General features: G+C 43.9%; 1 protein-coding gene across 1 annotated transcript in view; it reads right to left on the bottom strand.

Annotated features, from left to right (window-relative positions):
- The window catches only part of LOC139404863 (bone morphogenetic protein receptor type-2-like), a 156,208-nt gene that overhangs the window by 51,297 nt on the left and 87,598 nt on the right, over window positions 1-17,313 (bottom strand). The window contains exons 5-6 of the mRNA XM_071147395.1: window positions 13,014-13,244; window positions 398-512 (exon numbers count right to left, since the gene is read on the bottom strand). Coding sequence (XP_071003496.1) covers window positions 398-512; window positions 13,014-13,244 — 346 coding nt within the window. The remainder of the gene's footprint in view (window positions 1-397; window positions 513-13,013; window positions 13,245-17,313) is intronic.

The raw sequence follows: 17,313 nt of genomic DNA, 5'->3' as shown, positions 1-17,313 counted from the left end.
CCAGAAGCCCAGCAGCCTGTCATTTGATGAAGAACAGAACAGTGTGTTAGCTCTCTGGCATGACTCCATTCTCTCCACTGGGAGTAGAGGCTGATATGATAAAACCAATTAGAGCATCTCTGTTTTCCTCCCTGGCTTTCTAAACATGACATTAGGGAGTAGAAATACCATGGGCCTTTTGCCTTACATATTCTGCTTTAGGAAAAACATGACTTACAACCTAAATCATCATCATCCTCAATATCCTCCCTCTCCTCCTCCCCTCCCCCTCCCCTCCCCCTCCTCATCATACAGGCTTTGAGGTCTCAGTATAAGTCTGTGTTCTCAAGGATTTTTTATTCACACACAGACTCACTGGGCTAAAGAAAGATGAAGGTCCCAGAGCTCTGACTCCTACCTCCTCTCAGCAGCTCAGTGTGCAGGTAGGCCAGCCCCCGTGTGACAGAGTGTGTGAGGCGACAACAGCTGACCCAGTCTCCTGTCTGCAGACTCAGGTACTGACAGAGAGAACCCTGGAGAGGAGAACAAAAACATGACTTTACTATTTCATCGTAGACACACATACAGATACAGGTTGGAGAGTCGGCTGTCAGCTCACTTCCCACCAGAGTTAAAGTAGAGGAGGATGAGGAAAGGAGAGGTCGGCTGTCAGCTCACTTCCCACCAGAGTTAAAGTAGAGGAGGATGAGGAAAGGAGAGGTCGGCTGTCAGCCCACTTCCCACCAGAGTTAAAGTAGAGGAGGATGAGGAAAGGAGAGGTCACTTCCCACCAGAGTTAAAGTAGAGGAGGATGAGGAAAGGAGAGGTCGGCTGTCAGCCCATTTCCCACCAGAGTTAAAGTAGAGGAGGAGGAGGAGGAGGAGGAGGAGGAGGAGGAGAAGAGGAGAAGGTGGAAGAGGAGGGAGAAGAGGAGGAGGAGGAGGGAGAAGAGGAGAAGGTGGAAGAGGAGGGAGAAGAGGAAGGGGAGGAGGAGGAGAGAGAAGAGGAGGAGGTGGAAGAGGAGGGAGAAGAGGAAGGGGAGGAGGAGGAGGGAGAAGAGGTGAAGGTGGAAGTGGAGGGAGAAGAGGAAGGGGAGGAGGAGGGAGGAGAAGAGGAAGGGGAGAAGGAGGATGAGGAAGAGGAGGGAGAAGAGGAAGGGGAGCAAGAGAATGATGCGGGGGAAAAGCAATAGGAAAGGGGAGGAAGAGGATGAGGAGGAGTGGTAAGAAAGGGAAAAGAGGAAGAGGAGGGAAAAGAGGAAGGGTAGGAAGAGGGAGAGTTACAGACGTGCTCAAAGTGAGCTGCTGACTTATTTCAGTTTTGTTGTGTTTTTAGAATGAGATAAACACTCAAATCTAAAAAAATAATTCAAGACAAGAAGTACCTTTGTCCATCAAATGAATAAGTTTTGACTCTCGCTAGCTAGCTACACCACAAAAACCTAGCCAGCAGACTAACAAGCTAGCCAGAAGAAACGAGCTAGAACAAACCTGGCAAGGGGAGTTAATGGAACTACATCAAACGACCAAACTGAGTGAGTCAACCAGAAAGGAGCACGGACTCTAACTTTAAACATATCTTCTGTTTTTTTTTGTGTGTGTGAAAACGTTTCACTCAAAGTCTTGAACAGAAGCCAGATTGATTTTTTTTTTAAATGATGGTACAACAGACCACATTTATACCCTCCACTCTAATTGACAAACAAGTCAACCAAAACAAAGGCACAATCTGCTCGTGTTTTGTAGACTTCAAGAAAGCATTTGATTCAACTTGGCACAAAGGTTTTTATATAAACTAATAGAAAGTGGTAATGGAGGGAAAACACTAAAAACAAATGTGTGGTTAAAACTGGCAACAAGCTTCTCTCAGGCTCTCAGGGACGTGGAGTGAAACAGGGCTGTCCAATAAGTCCAACACTATTTAACATCTACATTAATGAATTGGCCAAAACATTACAGGAATCTGCAGCACCTGGTCTCACTCTACACAACCCTGAAATCAAGGCACCTGGTCTCACTCTACACAACCCTGAAATCAAGGCACCTGGTCTCACCCTACACAACACTGAAATCAAGGTTAACCACAAGTTCTGTCAGACCTGGGCTCTGACTGTTAACCACAGGTTCTGTCAGACCTGGGCTCTGACCGTTAATCAAAGGTTCTGTCTGACCTGGGCTCTGACTGTTAACCACAAGTTCTGTCAGACCTGGGCTCTGACCGTTAATCAAAGGTTCTGTCTGACCTGGGCTCTGACCTGGCTGCCCAGAGAGGACAGTCTGGCTATAGAGACCGGTCGTCACAGACAAACCTGGCTGCCCAGAGAGGACAGTCTTGCTATAGAGACCAGTCGTCACAGACAAACCTGGCTGCCCAGAGAGGACAATCTGGCTATTGAGACCGGTCGTCACAGACAAACCTGGCTGCCCAGAGAGGACAATCTGGCTATAGAGACCGGTCGTCACAGACAAACCTGGCTGCCCAGAGAGGACAGGCTGTGTTCACTCTGCTCCAGGGGAGAGGTAGAGACCAAGCTGCTTTCCTATTACACTGTGACAAATACTCAAATTAAAGAGAATATTTCTTTCCCAAAATTATCATTCAGTACAAAGAATTTGAAACTATAAAATCAAATATTTATTGGGTGAAAAGCCAGACTGTGTACCTGAGGGACAGCCAGACTGTGTACCTGAGGGACAGCCAGAATGTCTACCTGAGGGGACAGCCAGAATGTCTACCTGAGGGACAGACAGAATGTCTACCTGAGGGGACAGCCAGAATGTCTACCTGAGGGGACAGACAGACTGTGTACCTGAGGGACAGCCAGAATGTCTACCTGAGGGGACAGCCAGAATGTCTACCTGAGGGACAGCCAGAATGTCTACCTGAGGGGACAGCCAGAATGTCTACCTGAGGGGACAGCCAGAATGTCTACCTGAGGGACAGCCAGACTGTTTACCTGAGGGACAGCCAGAATGTCTACCTGAGGGGACAGCCAGAATGTCTACCTGAGGGGACAGCCAGACTGTGTACCTGAGGGACAGCCAGAATGTCTACCTGAGGGGACAGCCAGAATGTCTACCTGAGGGACAGCCAGAATGTCTACCTGAGGGGACAGCCAGAATGTCTACCTGAGGGGACAGCCAGAATGTCTACCTGAGGGACAGCCAGAATGTGTCCCTGAGGGACAGCCAGAATGTCTACCTGAGGGACAGCCAGAATGTCTACCTGAGGGACAGCCAGAATGTGCACCTGAGGAACATCAGACTGTTGAACAGCTTCTATCACCATCAGACTGTTGAACAGCTTCGATTACCATCAGACTGTTGAACAGCTTCTATTACCATCAGACTGTTGAACAGCTTCAATTACCAGACCAGCAGACTGTTGAACAGCTTCTATTACCATCAGACTGTTGAACAGCTTCTATCACCATCAGACTGTTGAACAGCTTATATTACCATCAGACTGTTGAACAGCTTCTATCACCATCAGACTGTTGAACAGCTTCTATTACCATCAGACTGTTGAACAGCTTCTATTACCATCAGACTGTTGAACAGCTTCTATCACCATCAGACTGTTGAACAGCTTATATCACCATCAGACTGTTGAACAGCTTCTATTACCATCAGACTGTTAAACAGCTTCTATTACCATCAGACTGTTGAACAGCTTCTATCACCATCAGACTGTTGACAAGCTTCTATCACCAGACCATCAGACTGTTGAACAGCTTCTATTACCATCAGACTGTTGAACAGCTTCTATTACCATCAGACTGTTGAACAGCTTCTATCACCATCAGACTGTTGAACAGCTTATATTACCATCAGACTGTTGAACAGCTTCTATTACCATCAGACTGTTGAACAGCTTCTATCACCATCAGACTGTTGAACAGCTTCTATCACCAGACCATCAGACTGTTGAACAGCTTCTATCACCATCAGACTGTTGAACAGCTTCTATTACCAGACCATCAGACTGTTGAACAGCTTCTATCACCATCAGACTGTTGAACAGCTTCTATTACCAGACAATCAGACTGTTGAACAGCTTCTATCACCATCAGACTGTTGAACAGCTTCTATCACCATCAGACTGTTGAACAGCTTCTATCACCATCAGACTGTTGAACAGCTTCTATTACCATCAGACTGTTGAACAGTTTCTATCACCATCAGACTGTTGAACAGCTTCTATCACCATCAGACTGTTGAACAGCTTCTATCACCATCAGACTGTTGAACAGGTTCTAATACCATCAGACTGTTGAACAGCTTCTATTACCATCAGACTGTTGAACAGCTTCTATCACCATCAGACTGTTGAACAGCTTCTATCACCATCAGACTGTTGAACAGCTTCTATTACCATCAGACTGTTAAACAGCTTCTATTACCATCAGACTGTTGAACAGCTTGGATTACCATCAGACTGTTGAACAGCTTCTATTACCATCAGACTGTTGAACAGCTTCTATCACCATCAGACTGTTGAACAGCTTATATTACCATCAGACTGTTGAACAGCTTCTATTACCATCAGACTGTTGAACAGCTTCTATCACCATCAGACTGTTGAACAGCTTCTATCACCAGACCATCAGACTGTTGAACAGCTTCTATCACCATCAGACTGTTGAACAGCTTCTATTACCAGACCATCAGACTGTTGAACAGCTTCTATCACCATCAGACTGTTGAACAGCTTCTATTACCAGACAATCAGACTGTTGAACAGCTTCTATTGCCAGACCATTAGACTGTTGAGCAGCTTCTATCACCATCAGACTGTTGAACAGCTTCTATTGCCAGACCATTAGACTGTTGAACAGCTTCTATCACCATCAGACTGTTAAACAGCTTCTATTACCATCAGACTGTTGAACAGCTTCAATTACCAGACCAGCAGACTGTTGAACAGCTTCTATTACCATCAGACTGTTGAACAGTTTCTATCACCATCAGACTGTTGAACAGCTTCTATCACCATCAGACTGTTGAACAGCTTCTATCACCATCAGACTGTTGAACAGGTTCTAATACCATCAGACTGTTGAACAGCTTCTATTACCATCAGACTGTTGAACAGCTTCTATCACCATCAGACTGTTAAACAGCTTCTATTACCATCAGACTGTTGAACAGCTTCTATTACCATCAGACTGTTGAACAGCTTCTATTACCATCAGACTGTTGAACAGCTTCTATTACCATCAGACTGTTAAACAGCTTCTATTACCATCAGACTGTTGAACAGCTTCTATTACCATCAGACTGTTGAACAGCTTCTATTACCATCAGACTGTTGAACAGCTTCTATCACCATCAGACTGTTGAACAGCTTATATTACCATCAGACTGTTGAACAGCTTCTATTACCATCAGACTGTTGAACAGCTTCTATCACCATCAGACTGTTGAACAGCTTCTATCACCAGACCATCAGACTGTTGAACAGCTTCTATCACCATCAGACTGTTGAACAGCTTCTATTACCAGACCATCAGACTGTTGAACAGCTTCTATCACCATCAGACTGTTGAACAGCTTCTATTACCAGACAATCAGACTGTTGAACAGCTTCTATTGCCAGACCATTAGACTGTTGAGCAGCTTCTATCACCATCAGACTGTTGAACAGCTTCTATTGCCAGACCATTAGACTGTTGAACAGCTTCTATCACCATCAGACTGTTAAACAGCTTCTATTACCATCAGACTGTTGAACAGCTTCAATTACCAGACCAGCAGACTGTTGAACAGCTTCTATTACCATCAGACTGTTGAACAGTTTCTATCACCATCAGACTGTTGAACAGCTTCTATCACCATCAGACTGTTGAACAGCTTCTATCACCATCAGACTGTTGAACAGGTTCTAATACCATCAGACTGTTGAACAGCTTCTATTACCATCAGACTGTTGAACAGCTTCTATCACCATCAGACTGTTGAACAGCTTCTATCACCATCAGACTGTTGAACAGCTTCTATTACCATCAGACTGTTAAACAGCTTCTATTACCATCAGACTGTTGAACAGCTTCTATTACCATCAGACTGTTAAACAGCTTCTATTACCATCAGACTGTTGAACAGCTTCTATTACCATCAGACTGTTGAACAGCTTCTATCACATTCAGACTGTTGAACAGCTTCTATTACCATCAGACAGTTGAACAGCTTCTATTACCATCAGACTGTTGAACAGCTTCTATTACCATCAGACTGTTGAACAGCTTCTATTACCATCAGACTGTTAAACAGCTTCTATTACCATCAGACTGTTGAACAGCTTCTATCACCATCAGACTGTTGAACAGCTTCTATTACCATCAGACAGTTGAACAGCTTCTATCACCATCAGACTATTGAACAGCTTCTATTACCATCAGACTGTTGAACAGCTTCTATTACCATCAGACTGTTGAACAGCTTCTATTACAATCAGACTGTTGAACAGCTTCTATTACCATCAGACTGTTGAACAGCTTCTATCACCATCAGACTGTTGAACAGCTTCTATTACCATCAGACTGTTGAACAGCTTCTATTACCATCAGACTGTTGAACAGCTTCTATCACCATCAGACTGTTGAACAGCTTCTATCACCATCAGACTGTTGAACAGCTTCTATTACCATCAGACTGTTGAACAGCTTCTATTACCAGACCATCAGACTGTTAAACAGCTTCTATTACCATCAGACTGTTGAACAGCTTCTATTACCATCAGACTGTTGAACAGCTTCTATCACCATCAGACTGTTGAACAGCTTCTATCACCATCAGACTATTGAACAGCTTCTATTACCATCAGACTGTTGAACAGCTTCTATCACCAGACCATCAGACTGTTGAACAGCTTCTATCACCATCAGACTGTTGAACAGCTTCTATCACCATCAGACTGTTGAACAGCTTCTATCACCGTCAGACTGTTGAACAGCTTCTATTACCATCAGACTGTTGAACAGCTTCTATCACCATCAGACTGTTGAACAGCTTCTATCACCAGATCATCAGACTGTTGAACAGCTTCTATTACCATCAGACTGTTGAACAGCTTCTATTACCAGACCAGCAGACTGTTGAACAGCTTCTATTACCATCAGACTGTTAAACAGCTTCTATTACCATCAGACTGTTAAACAGCTTCTATTACCATCAGACTGTTGAACAGCTTCTATCACCATCAGACTGTTAAACAGCTTCTATTACCATCAGACTGTTGAACAGCTTTTATTACCATCAGACTGTTGAACAGCTTCTATCACCATCAGACTGTTGAACAGCTTCTATTACCATCAGACTGTTGAACAGCTTCTATCACCATCAGACTGTTGAACAGCTTCTATCACCATCAGACTGTTGAACAGCTTCTATTACCATCAGACTGTTGAACAGCTTCTATTACCATCAGACTGTTAAACAGCTTCTATTACCATCAGACTGTTGAACAGCTTCTATCACCATCAGACTGTTGAACAGCTTCTATTACCATCAGACTGTTGAACAGCTTCTATTACCATCAGACTGTTGAACAGCTTCTATTACCATCAGACTGTTGAACAGCTTCTATTACCATCAGACTGTTGAACAGCTTCTATTACCAGACCATCAGACTGTTAAACAGCTTCTATTACCATCAGACTGTTGAACAGCTTCTATCACCATCAGACTGTTGAACAGCTTCTATCACCATCAGACTATTGAACAGCTTCTATTACTATCAGACTGTTGAACAGCTTCTATCACCAGACCATCAGACTGTTGAACAGCTTCTATCACCATCAGACTGTTGAACAGCTTCTATCACCATCAGACTGTTGAACAGCTTCTATCACCGTCAGACTGTTGAACAGCTTCTATTACCATCAGACTGTTGAACAGCTTCTATCACCATCAGACTGTTGAACAGCTTCTATCACCAGATCATCAGACTGTTGAACAGCTTCTATTACCATCAGACTGTTGAACAGCTTCTATTACCAGACCAGCAGACTGTTGAACAGCTTCTATTACCATCAGACTGTTAAACAGCTTCTATTACCATCAGACTGTTAAACAGCTTCTATTACCATCAGACTGTTGAACAGCTTCTATCACCATCAGACTGTTGAACAGCTTCTATCACCATCAGACTGTTGAACAGCTTCTATCACCATCAGACTGTTGAACAGCTTCTATCACCATCAGACTGTTGAACAGCTTCTATCTCCATCAGACTGTTGAACAGCTTCTATTACCATCAGACTGTTGAACAGCTTCTATCACCATCAGACTGTTAAACAGCTTCTATCTCCATCAGACTGTTGAACAGGTTCTAATACCATCAGACTGTTGAACAGCTTCTATTACCATCAGACTGTTGAACAGCTTCTATTACCATCAGACTGTTGAACAGCTTCTATTACAATCAGACTGTTGAACAGCTTCTAATACCATCAGACTGTTGAACAGCTTCTATTACCATCAGAATGTTGAACAGCTTCTATCACCATCAGACTGTTGAACAGCTTCTATCACCATCAGACTGTTGAACAGCTTCTATGACCATCAGACTGTTGAACAGCTTCTATTACCATCAGACTGTTGAACAGCTTCTATCACCATCAGACTGTTAAACAGCTTCTATCACCATCAGACTGTTGAACAGCTTCTATCACCATCAGACTGTTAAACAGCTTCTATTACCATCAGACTGTTGAACAGCTTTTATTACCATCAGACTGTTGAACAGCTTCTATCACCATCAGACTGTTGAACAGCTTCTATTACCATCAGACTGTTGAACAGCTTCTATCACCATCAGACTGTTGAACAGCTTCTATCACCATCAGACTGTTGAACAGCTTCTATTACCATCAGACTGTTGAACAGCTTCTATTACCATCAGACTGTTAAACAGCTTCTATTACCATCAGACTGTTGAACAGCTTCTATCACCATCAGACTGTTGAACAGCTTCTATTACCATCAGACTGTTGAACAGCTTCTATTACCATCAGACTGTTGAACAGCTTCTATTACCATCAGACTGTTGAACAGCTTCTATTACCATCAGACTGTTGAACAGCTTCTATTACCAGACCATCAGACTGTTAAACAGCTTCTATTACCATCAGACTGTTGAACAGCTTCTATCACCATCAGACTGTTGAACAGCTTCTATCACCATCAGACTATTGAACAGCTTCTATTACTATCAGACTGTTGAACAGCTTCTATCACCAGACCATCAGACTGTTGAACAGCTTCTATCACCATCAGACTGTTGAACAGCTTCTATCACCATCAGACTGTTGAACAGCTTCTATCACCATCAGACTGTTGAACAGCTTCTATTACCATCAGACTGTTGAACAGCTTCTATCACCATCAGACTGTTGTACAGCTTCTATCACATTCAGACTGTTGAACAGCTTCTATTACCATCAGACAGTTGAACAGCTTCTATTACCATCAGACTGTTGAACAGCTTCTATTACCATCAGACTGTTGAACAGCTTCTATTACCATCAGACTGTTAAACAGCTTCTATTACCATCAGACTGTTGAACAGCTTATATCACCATCAGACTGTTGAACAGCTTCTATTACCATCAGACAGTTGAACAGCTTCTATCACCATCAGACTATTGAACAGCTTCTATTACCATCAGACTGTTGAACAGCTTCTATTACCATCAGACTGTTGAACAGCTTCTATTACCATCAGACTGTTGAACAGCTTCTATTACCATCAGACTGTTGAACAGCTTCTATTACCATCAGACTGTTGAACAGCTTCTATTACCATCAGACTGTTGAACAGCTTCTATTACCAGACCATCAGACTGTTAAACAGCTTCTATTACCATCAGACTGTTGAACAGCTTCTATTACCATCAGACTGTTGAACAGCTTCTATCACCATCAGACTGTTGAACAGCTTCTATCACCATCAGACTATTGAACAGCTTCTATTACCATCAGACTGTTGAACAGCTTCTATCACCAGACCATCAGACTGTTGAACAGCTTCTATCACCATCAGACTGTTGAACAGCTTCTATCACCATCAGACTGTTGAACAGCTTCTATCACCGTCAGACTGTTGAACAGCTTCTATTACCATCAGACTGTTGAACAGCTTCTATCACCATCAGACTGTTGAACAGCTTCTATTACCAGACCAGCAGACTGTTGAACAGCTTCTATTACCATCAGACTGTTAAACAGCTTCTATTACCATCAGACTGTTAAACAGCTTCTATTACCATCAGACTGTTGAACAGCTTCTATCACCATCAGACTGTTGAACAGCTTCTATCACCATCAGACTGTTGAACAGCTTCTATCACCATCAGACTGTTGAACAGCTTCTATCACCATCAGACTGTTGAACAGCTTCTATCTCCATCAGACTGTTGAACAGCTTCTATTACCATCAGACTGTTGAACAGCTTCTATCACCATCAGACTGTTAAACAGCTTCTATCTCCATCAGACTGTTGAACAGGTTCTAATACCATCAGACTGTTGAACAGCTTCTATTACCATCAGACTGTTGAACAGCTTCTATGACCATCAGACTGTTGAACAGCTTCTATTACAATCAGACTGTTGAACAGCTTCTATCACCATCAGACTGTTAAACAGCTTCTATCACCATCAGACTGTTGAACAGCTTCTATCACCATCAGACTGTTAAACAGCTTCTATTACCATCAGACTGTTGAACAGCTTTTATTACCATCAGACTGTTGAACAGCTTCTATCACCATCAGACTGTTGAACAGCTTCTATTACCATCAGACTGTTGAACAGCTTCTATCACCATCAGACTGTTGAACAGCTTCTATCACCATCAGACTGTTAAACAGCTTCTATCACCATCAGACTGTTGAACAGGTTCTAATACCATCAGACTGTTGAACAGGTTCTAATACCATCAGACTGTTGAACAGCTTTTAATACCATCAGATTGTTGAACAGCTTCTATCTATCTAAGATTTAGGGATCATGTGAGGGTAATACTCTATGAATTTTATAATTAGGCATGTGAAGGCATGTGAACCTGTGGATTATTGTGATAACTCCCGACTAAAGGTTGTTCTATATAATTCTCCTTTGCTAGCTAGCTGGCCAACTAAAGCTAACATATGGTCGCGTCAAATAGCTGAAAAGATATATGCAAACTATGTACACGGTCATTTGTTTTACCTTTGTTTCTATTGTTGCCATTTCTTATATCCTTTATAATGATCCTGATAAATCAATTCACCTGGATCAGAGAAGCTGTCAGTCTCTTCACATTCCTTCTCTCTATGGCAAGGTGGACATCACATAACAAAAACCTGCAACATCTAGCACAGGGACAGACCGGCAAGATAGGGAAGACAGGGAGGCTTATGTATTGCCCCATGCTTTTTTCTGGGAGAGAGTGGATGAAGTTTATGAATGTATGGCTGGGATGTGGGACAGTGGATGAAGTTTATGAATGTATGGCTGGGCTGCGGGACAGTGGATGAAGTTTATGAATGCATGGCCGGGCTGCGGGACAATGGATGAAGTTTATGAATGTATGGCTGCGCTGCGGGACAGTGGATGACGTTTATGAATGTATGGCTGGGATGTGGGACAGTGGATGAAGTTTATGAATGTATGGCTGGGCTGCGGGACAGTGGATGAAGTTTATGAATGCATGGCTGGGCTGTGGGACAGTGGATGAAGTTTATGAATGTATGGCCGGGCTGCGGGACAATGGATGAAGTTTATGAATGTATGGCTGGGCTGTGGGACAGTGGATGAAGTTCATGAATGTATGGCTGGGCTGCGGGACTGTGGATGAGGTTTATAAATGCCTGGCTGGGCTGCGGGACAGTGGATGAAGTTTATGAATGTATGGCTGGGCTGCGGGACAGCGGATGAAGTTTATAAATGCCTGGCTGGGCTGTGGGACAGTGGATGAAGTTTATGAATGTATGGCTGGGCTGTGGGACAGTGGATGCATCTTGATAATTCAAATAGAACTGTTACACAGGGATTATGGTGAATAACTCCCTGGTATCAACCAATGACAATCCATGATCCAAACAACAGGTCTTGTAATAGTATAGAACATATAGAGGATGACAGTGGTGAAAGACAGACTGTGTCAAAGGACAGGAGACTGGATTTGAACATATGCTGACACCAGAGGCTGTGGCATTACCCCTAGACCAGCCAGGCCACAGTGGGTACAGTACTCACATGAGGGTAATATCCCAGCCAGGCCAGTGGGTACAGTACTCACATGAGGGTAATATCCCAGCCAGGCCAGTGGGTACAGTACTCACATGAGGGTAATATCCCAGCCAGGCCAGTGGGTACAGTACTCACATGAGGGTAATATCCCAGCCAGGCCATAGTGGGTACAGTACTCACATGAGGGTAATATCCCAGCCAGGCCACAGTGGGTACAGTACTCACATGAGGGTAATATCCCAGCCAGGCCAGTGGGTACAGTACTCACATGAGGGTAATATCCCAGCCAGGCCAGTGGGTACAGTACTCACATGAGGGTAATATCCCAGCCAGGCCAGTGGGTACAGTACTCACATGAGGGTAATATCCCAGCCAGGCCAGTGGGTACAGTACTCACATGAGGGTAATATTCCAGCCAGGCCAGTGGGTACAGTACTCACATGAGGGTAATATTCCATGACCAGTAGGTACAGTACTCACATGAGGGTAATTCCATGACCCGTAGGTACAGTACTCACATGAGGGTAATATTCCATGACCCGTAGGTACAGTACTCACATGAGGGTAATATTCCATGACCAGTAGGTACAGTACTCACATGAGGGTAATATTCCATGACCAGTAGGTACAGTACTCACATGAGGGTAATATTCCATGACCAGTAGGTACAGTACTCACATGAGGGTAATATTCCATGACCAGTAGGTACAGTACTCACATGAGGGTAATATTCCATGACCCGTAGGTACAGTACTCACATGAGGGTAATATTCCATGACCAGTAGGTACAGTACTCACATGAGGGTAATATTCCATGACCAGTAGGTACTCCACGCGTCCATCGGCTGTGAGTCTCTCGTCTCCTACGATGAAGCGTGCGATGTTATCGTGCTCCAGCAGTGGGACACGGTAGATGGCTCGCTCGTTGACAAAGTTCAGCCGGTTCTGGTAGGTGAACACCTTGACCGCCACGGGGCGCTCGTCTAAAGAACCTTTATACACTGAGCCATACCGCCCACGACCAATCAACTGGGAGAGAGAAAGAGACAGAGAGTGAGAGTGGAAGAGAGAGGGGCGAGGGAGAGAGGAAGAGAGAGGGGAGAGGGAGAGAGTAAGAGAGAAGGAGGGGGAGAGAGGAAGAGAGATAGAGGGAGAGAGAGGAAGGGGCCATCCATTATAAGCTAGTAAGGTGATAACACTGCCATTCTAGTCTCACCTCTAGGAGTTTAAAGGTCAACTCAACTCCACGTTCAGCACAACACCAGTGTCTACATACTGTATGACATCATCAATAAAAAAACATTGTCAAACACTGAGATTCGCGGTGTCCTGGAGAGCAAGAAAACGACCCTCCCTCTGGCTCGAGAGAAACAACCCTCCTCTCTGGCTAGAGAGAAATGACCCTCCTCTCTGGCTAGAGAGAAACGACCCTCCTCCCTGGCTAGAGAGAAACGACCCTCCTCTCTGGCTACAGAGAAACGACCCTCCTCTCTGGCTACAGAGAAACAACCCTCAAATCTCTGGCTACAGAGAAACGACCCTCAACTCTCTGGCTACAAAGAAACGACCCTCAACTCTCTGGCTACAAAGAAACGACCCTCAACTCTCTAGCTACAAAGAAGCAATTCAATTTCAATTTCAATTCAATTCAAGGGCTTTATTGGCATGGGAAACATGTGTTAAAATTGCCAAAGCAAGTCAGGTAGACAACATACAAAGTGAATATATAAAGTGAAAAACAACCAAATTTAACAGTAAACATTACACATACAGAGGTTTCAAAACAGTAAAGACATTACAAATGTCATATTATATATATATATATATACAGTGTTTTAACAATGTACAAATGGTTAAAGGACACAAGATAAAATAAATAAGCATAAATATGGGTTGTATTTACAATGGTGTGTGTTCTTTTTCTTTTGTGGAAGTTACCTGTGGCGCTGATGTTTAGGCCAAGGTATGTATAGTTTTTTGTGTGCTCTAGGGCAACAGTGTCTAGATTGAATTTGTATTTGTGGTCCTGGTGACTGGACCTTTTTTGGAACACCATTATTTTGGTCTTACTGAGATTTACTGTCAGGGCCCAGGTCTGACAGAATCTGTGCATAAGATCTAGGTGCTGCTGTAGGCCCTCCTTGGTTGGTGACAGAAGCACCAGATCATCGGCAAACAGCAGACATTTGACTTCGGATTCTAGCAGGGGGAGGCCGGGTGCTGCAGACTTTTCTAGTGCCCGCGCCAATTCGTTGATATATATGTTGAAGAGGGTGGGGCTTAAGCTGCATCCCTGTCTAACCCCACGACCCTGTGTGAAGAAATGTGTGTGTTTTTTGCCAATTTTAACCACACACTTGTTGTTTGTGTACATGGATTTTATAATGTCGTATGTTTTACCCCAAACACCACTTTCCATCAGTTTGTATAGCAGACCCTCATGCCAGATTGAGTCGAAGGCTTTTTTGAAATCAACAAAGCATGAGAAGACTTTGCCTTTGTTTTGGTTTGTTTGGTTGTCAATTAGGGTGTGCAGGGTGAATACATGGTCTGTTGTACGGTAATTTGGTAAAAAGCCAATTTGACATTTGTTCAGTACATTGTTTTCAATGAGGAAATGTACGAGTCTGCTGTTAATAATAATGCAGAGGATTTTCCCAAGGTTACTGTTGACACATATTCCACGGTAGTTATTGGGGTCAAATTTGTCTCCACTTTTGTGGATTGGGGTGATCAGTCCTTGGTTCCAAATATTGGGGAAGATGCCAGAGCTAAGTATGATGTTAAAGAGTTTTAGTATAGCCAATTGGAATTTGTTGTCTGTATATTTGATCATTTCATTGAGGATACCATCAACACCACAGGCCTTTTTGGGTTGGAGGGTTTTTATTTTGTCCTGTAACTCATTCAATGTAATTGGATAATCCAGTGGGTTCTGGTAGTCTTTAATAGATGATTCTAAGATCTGTATTTGATCATGTATATGTTTTTGCTCTTTATTCTTTGTTATAGAGCCAAAAAGATTGGAGAAGTGGTTTACCCATACATCTCCATTTTGGATAGATAATTCTTCTTGTTGTTGTTTGTTTAGTGTTTTCCAATTTTCCCAGAAGTGGTTAGAGTCTATGGATTCTTCAATTGCATTGAGCTGATTTCTGACATGCTGTTCCTTCTTTTTCCGTAGTGTATTTCTGTATTGTTTTAGTGATTCACCATAGTGAAGGCGTAGACTCAGGTTTTCCGGGTCTCTATGTTTTTGGTTGGACAGGTTTCTCAATTTCTTTCTTAGATTTTTGCATTCTTCATCAAACCATTTGTCATTATTGTTAATTTTCTTCGGTTTTCTATTTGAGATTTTTAGATTTGATAGGGAAGCTGAGAGGTCAAATATACTGTTAAGATTTTCTACTGCCAAGTTTACACCTTCACTATTACAGCGGAACGTTTTACCCAGGAAATTGTCTAAAAGGGATTGAATTTGTTGTTGCCTAATTGTTTTTTGGTAGGTTTCCAAACTGCATTCCTTCCATCTATAGCATTTCTTAATGTTACTCAGTTCCTTTGGCTTTGATGCCTCATGATTGATTATTGCTCTGTTTAAGTAGACTGTGATTTTGCTGTGGTCTGATAGGGGTGTCAGTGGGCTGACTGTGAACGCTCTGAGAGACTCTGGGTTGAGGTCGGTGATAAAGTAGTCTACAGTACTACTGCCAAGAGATGAGCTATAGGTGTACCTACCATAGGAGTCCCCTCGAAGCCTACCGTTGACTATGTACATACCCAGCGTGCGACAGAGCTGCAGGAGTTGTGACCCGTTTTTGTTGGTTATGTTGTCATAGTTGTGCCTAGGGGGGCATATGTGGGAGGGAATGCTGTCACCTCCAGGCAGGTGTTTGTCCCCCTGTGTGCTTAGGGTGTCAGGTTCTTGTCCGGTTCTGGCATTTAGGTCGCCACAGACTAGTACATGTCCCTGGGCCTGGAAATGATTGATTTCCCCCTCCAGGATGGAGAAGCTGTCTTCATTAAAATATGGGGATTCTAGTGGGGGGATATAGGTAGCACACAGGAGGACATTTTTCTCTGTTAGGATCATTTCCTGTTGAATTTCTAGCCAAATGTAAAATGTTCCTGTTTTGATTAATTTAATGGAGTGAGTTAGGTCTGCTCTATACCAAATTAGCATACCCCCTGAGTCCCTTCCCTGTTTCACACCTGGTAGTTTGGTGGATGGGACTACCAGCTCTCTGTAACCTAGAGGGCAACCAGTGGGTCCGTCTCCTCTATACCACCCACCTGGTAGTGTGGTGGATGGGACTACCAGCTCTCTGTAACCTAGAGGGCAACCAGTGGGTCCATCTCCTCTATACCACCCACCTGGTAGTGTGGTGGATGGGACTACCAGCTCTCTGTAACCTAGAGGGCAACCAGTGGGTCCGTCTCCTCTATACCAGGTTTCTTGCAGGATGACAATGTCTGTATTACCGATTTCTTTGGTGAAGTCCGGGTTTCTGCTCTTTAGGCCAAAGGCAGATGACCTCAGGCCTTGGATATTCCAGGATAATATAGTGAAGGCTTTTTGTTCCATAGAGTGTCCAATGTTGTTGGTTGTGGTTTGGCCTCAGGCCAGTAAGTGTGAGCAGAGCCTGCTGAGCATCTGGTACATGCCATTGGCTTCGGCGAGTGTGAGAGTGGGGGTTGGGACTGTTTGCCCGCTCACTACCTGGGCGTATGTGTGGCTTCCATGTTGAGGCCCTCTTTGCGGGGGTGGGGTGCATGGGGTGGGCAGGAGTGGCATAGGTCTGATCTGAGGGGGCCTAAATGGGGTGTGGGCATGGTTGACGTGGGGGGGTGTTGATTGGTTGGGGTGGGGGTGTGGATGTGTCTGGGTGTACTGTGGTCTGGATGTAATTCCTCTTGGCGTGGGTCCTCTATGTGTAGGTCCAGGGGGGGTCCTGCAGATCTGGGAGGGTGTCTCGCTGGTCTGGATGGGGTGTCTATTGATCTGTTGCTCCTGTGTGAAGTGTTGGGGATACGTTTGAGAGCGATGTCCTTTAGAGTTCGGGCAAAGGTGGGCACTGCTGCCTTGTAGAGGTGGACC

This window comes from Oncorhynchus clarkii, unplaced genomic scaffold (assembly GCF_045791955.1).
Source record: "Oncorhynchus clarkii lewisi isolate Uvic-CL-2024 unplaced genomic scaffold, UVic_Ocla_1.0 unplaced_contig_4472_pilon_pilon, whole genome shotgun sequence".
Classification (NCBI taxonomy): domain Eukaryota; kingdom Metazoa; phylum Chordata; class Actinopteri; order Salmoniformes; family Salmonidae; genus Oncorhynchus; species Oncorhynchus clarkii.
This window is presented reverse-complemented; position numbering and strand designations above follow the sequence as displayed.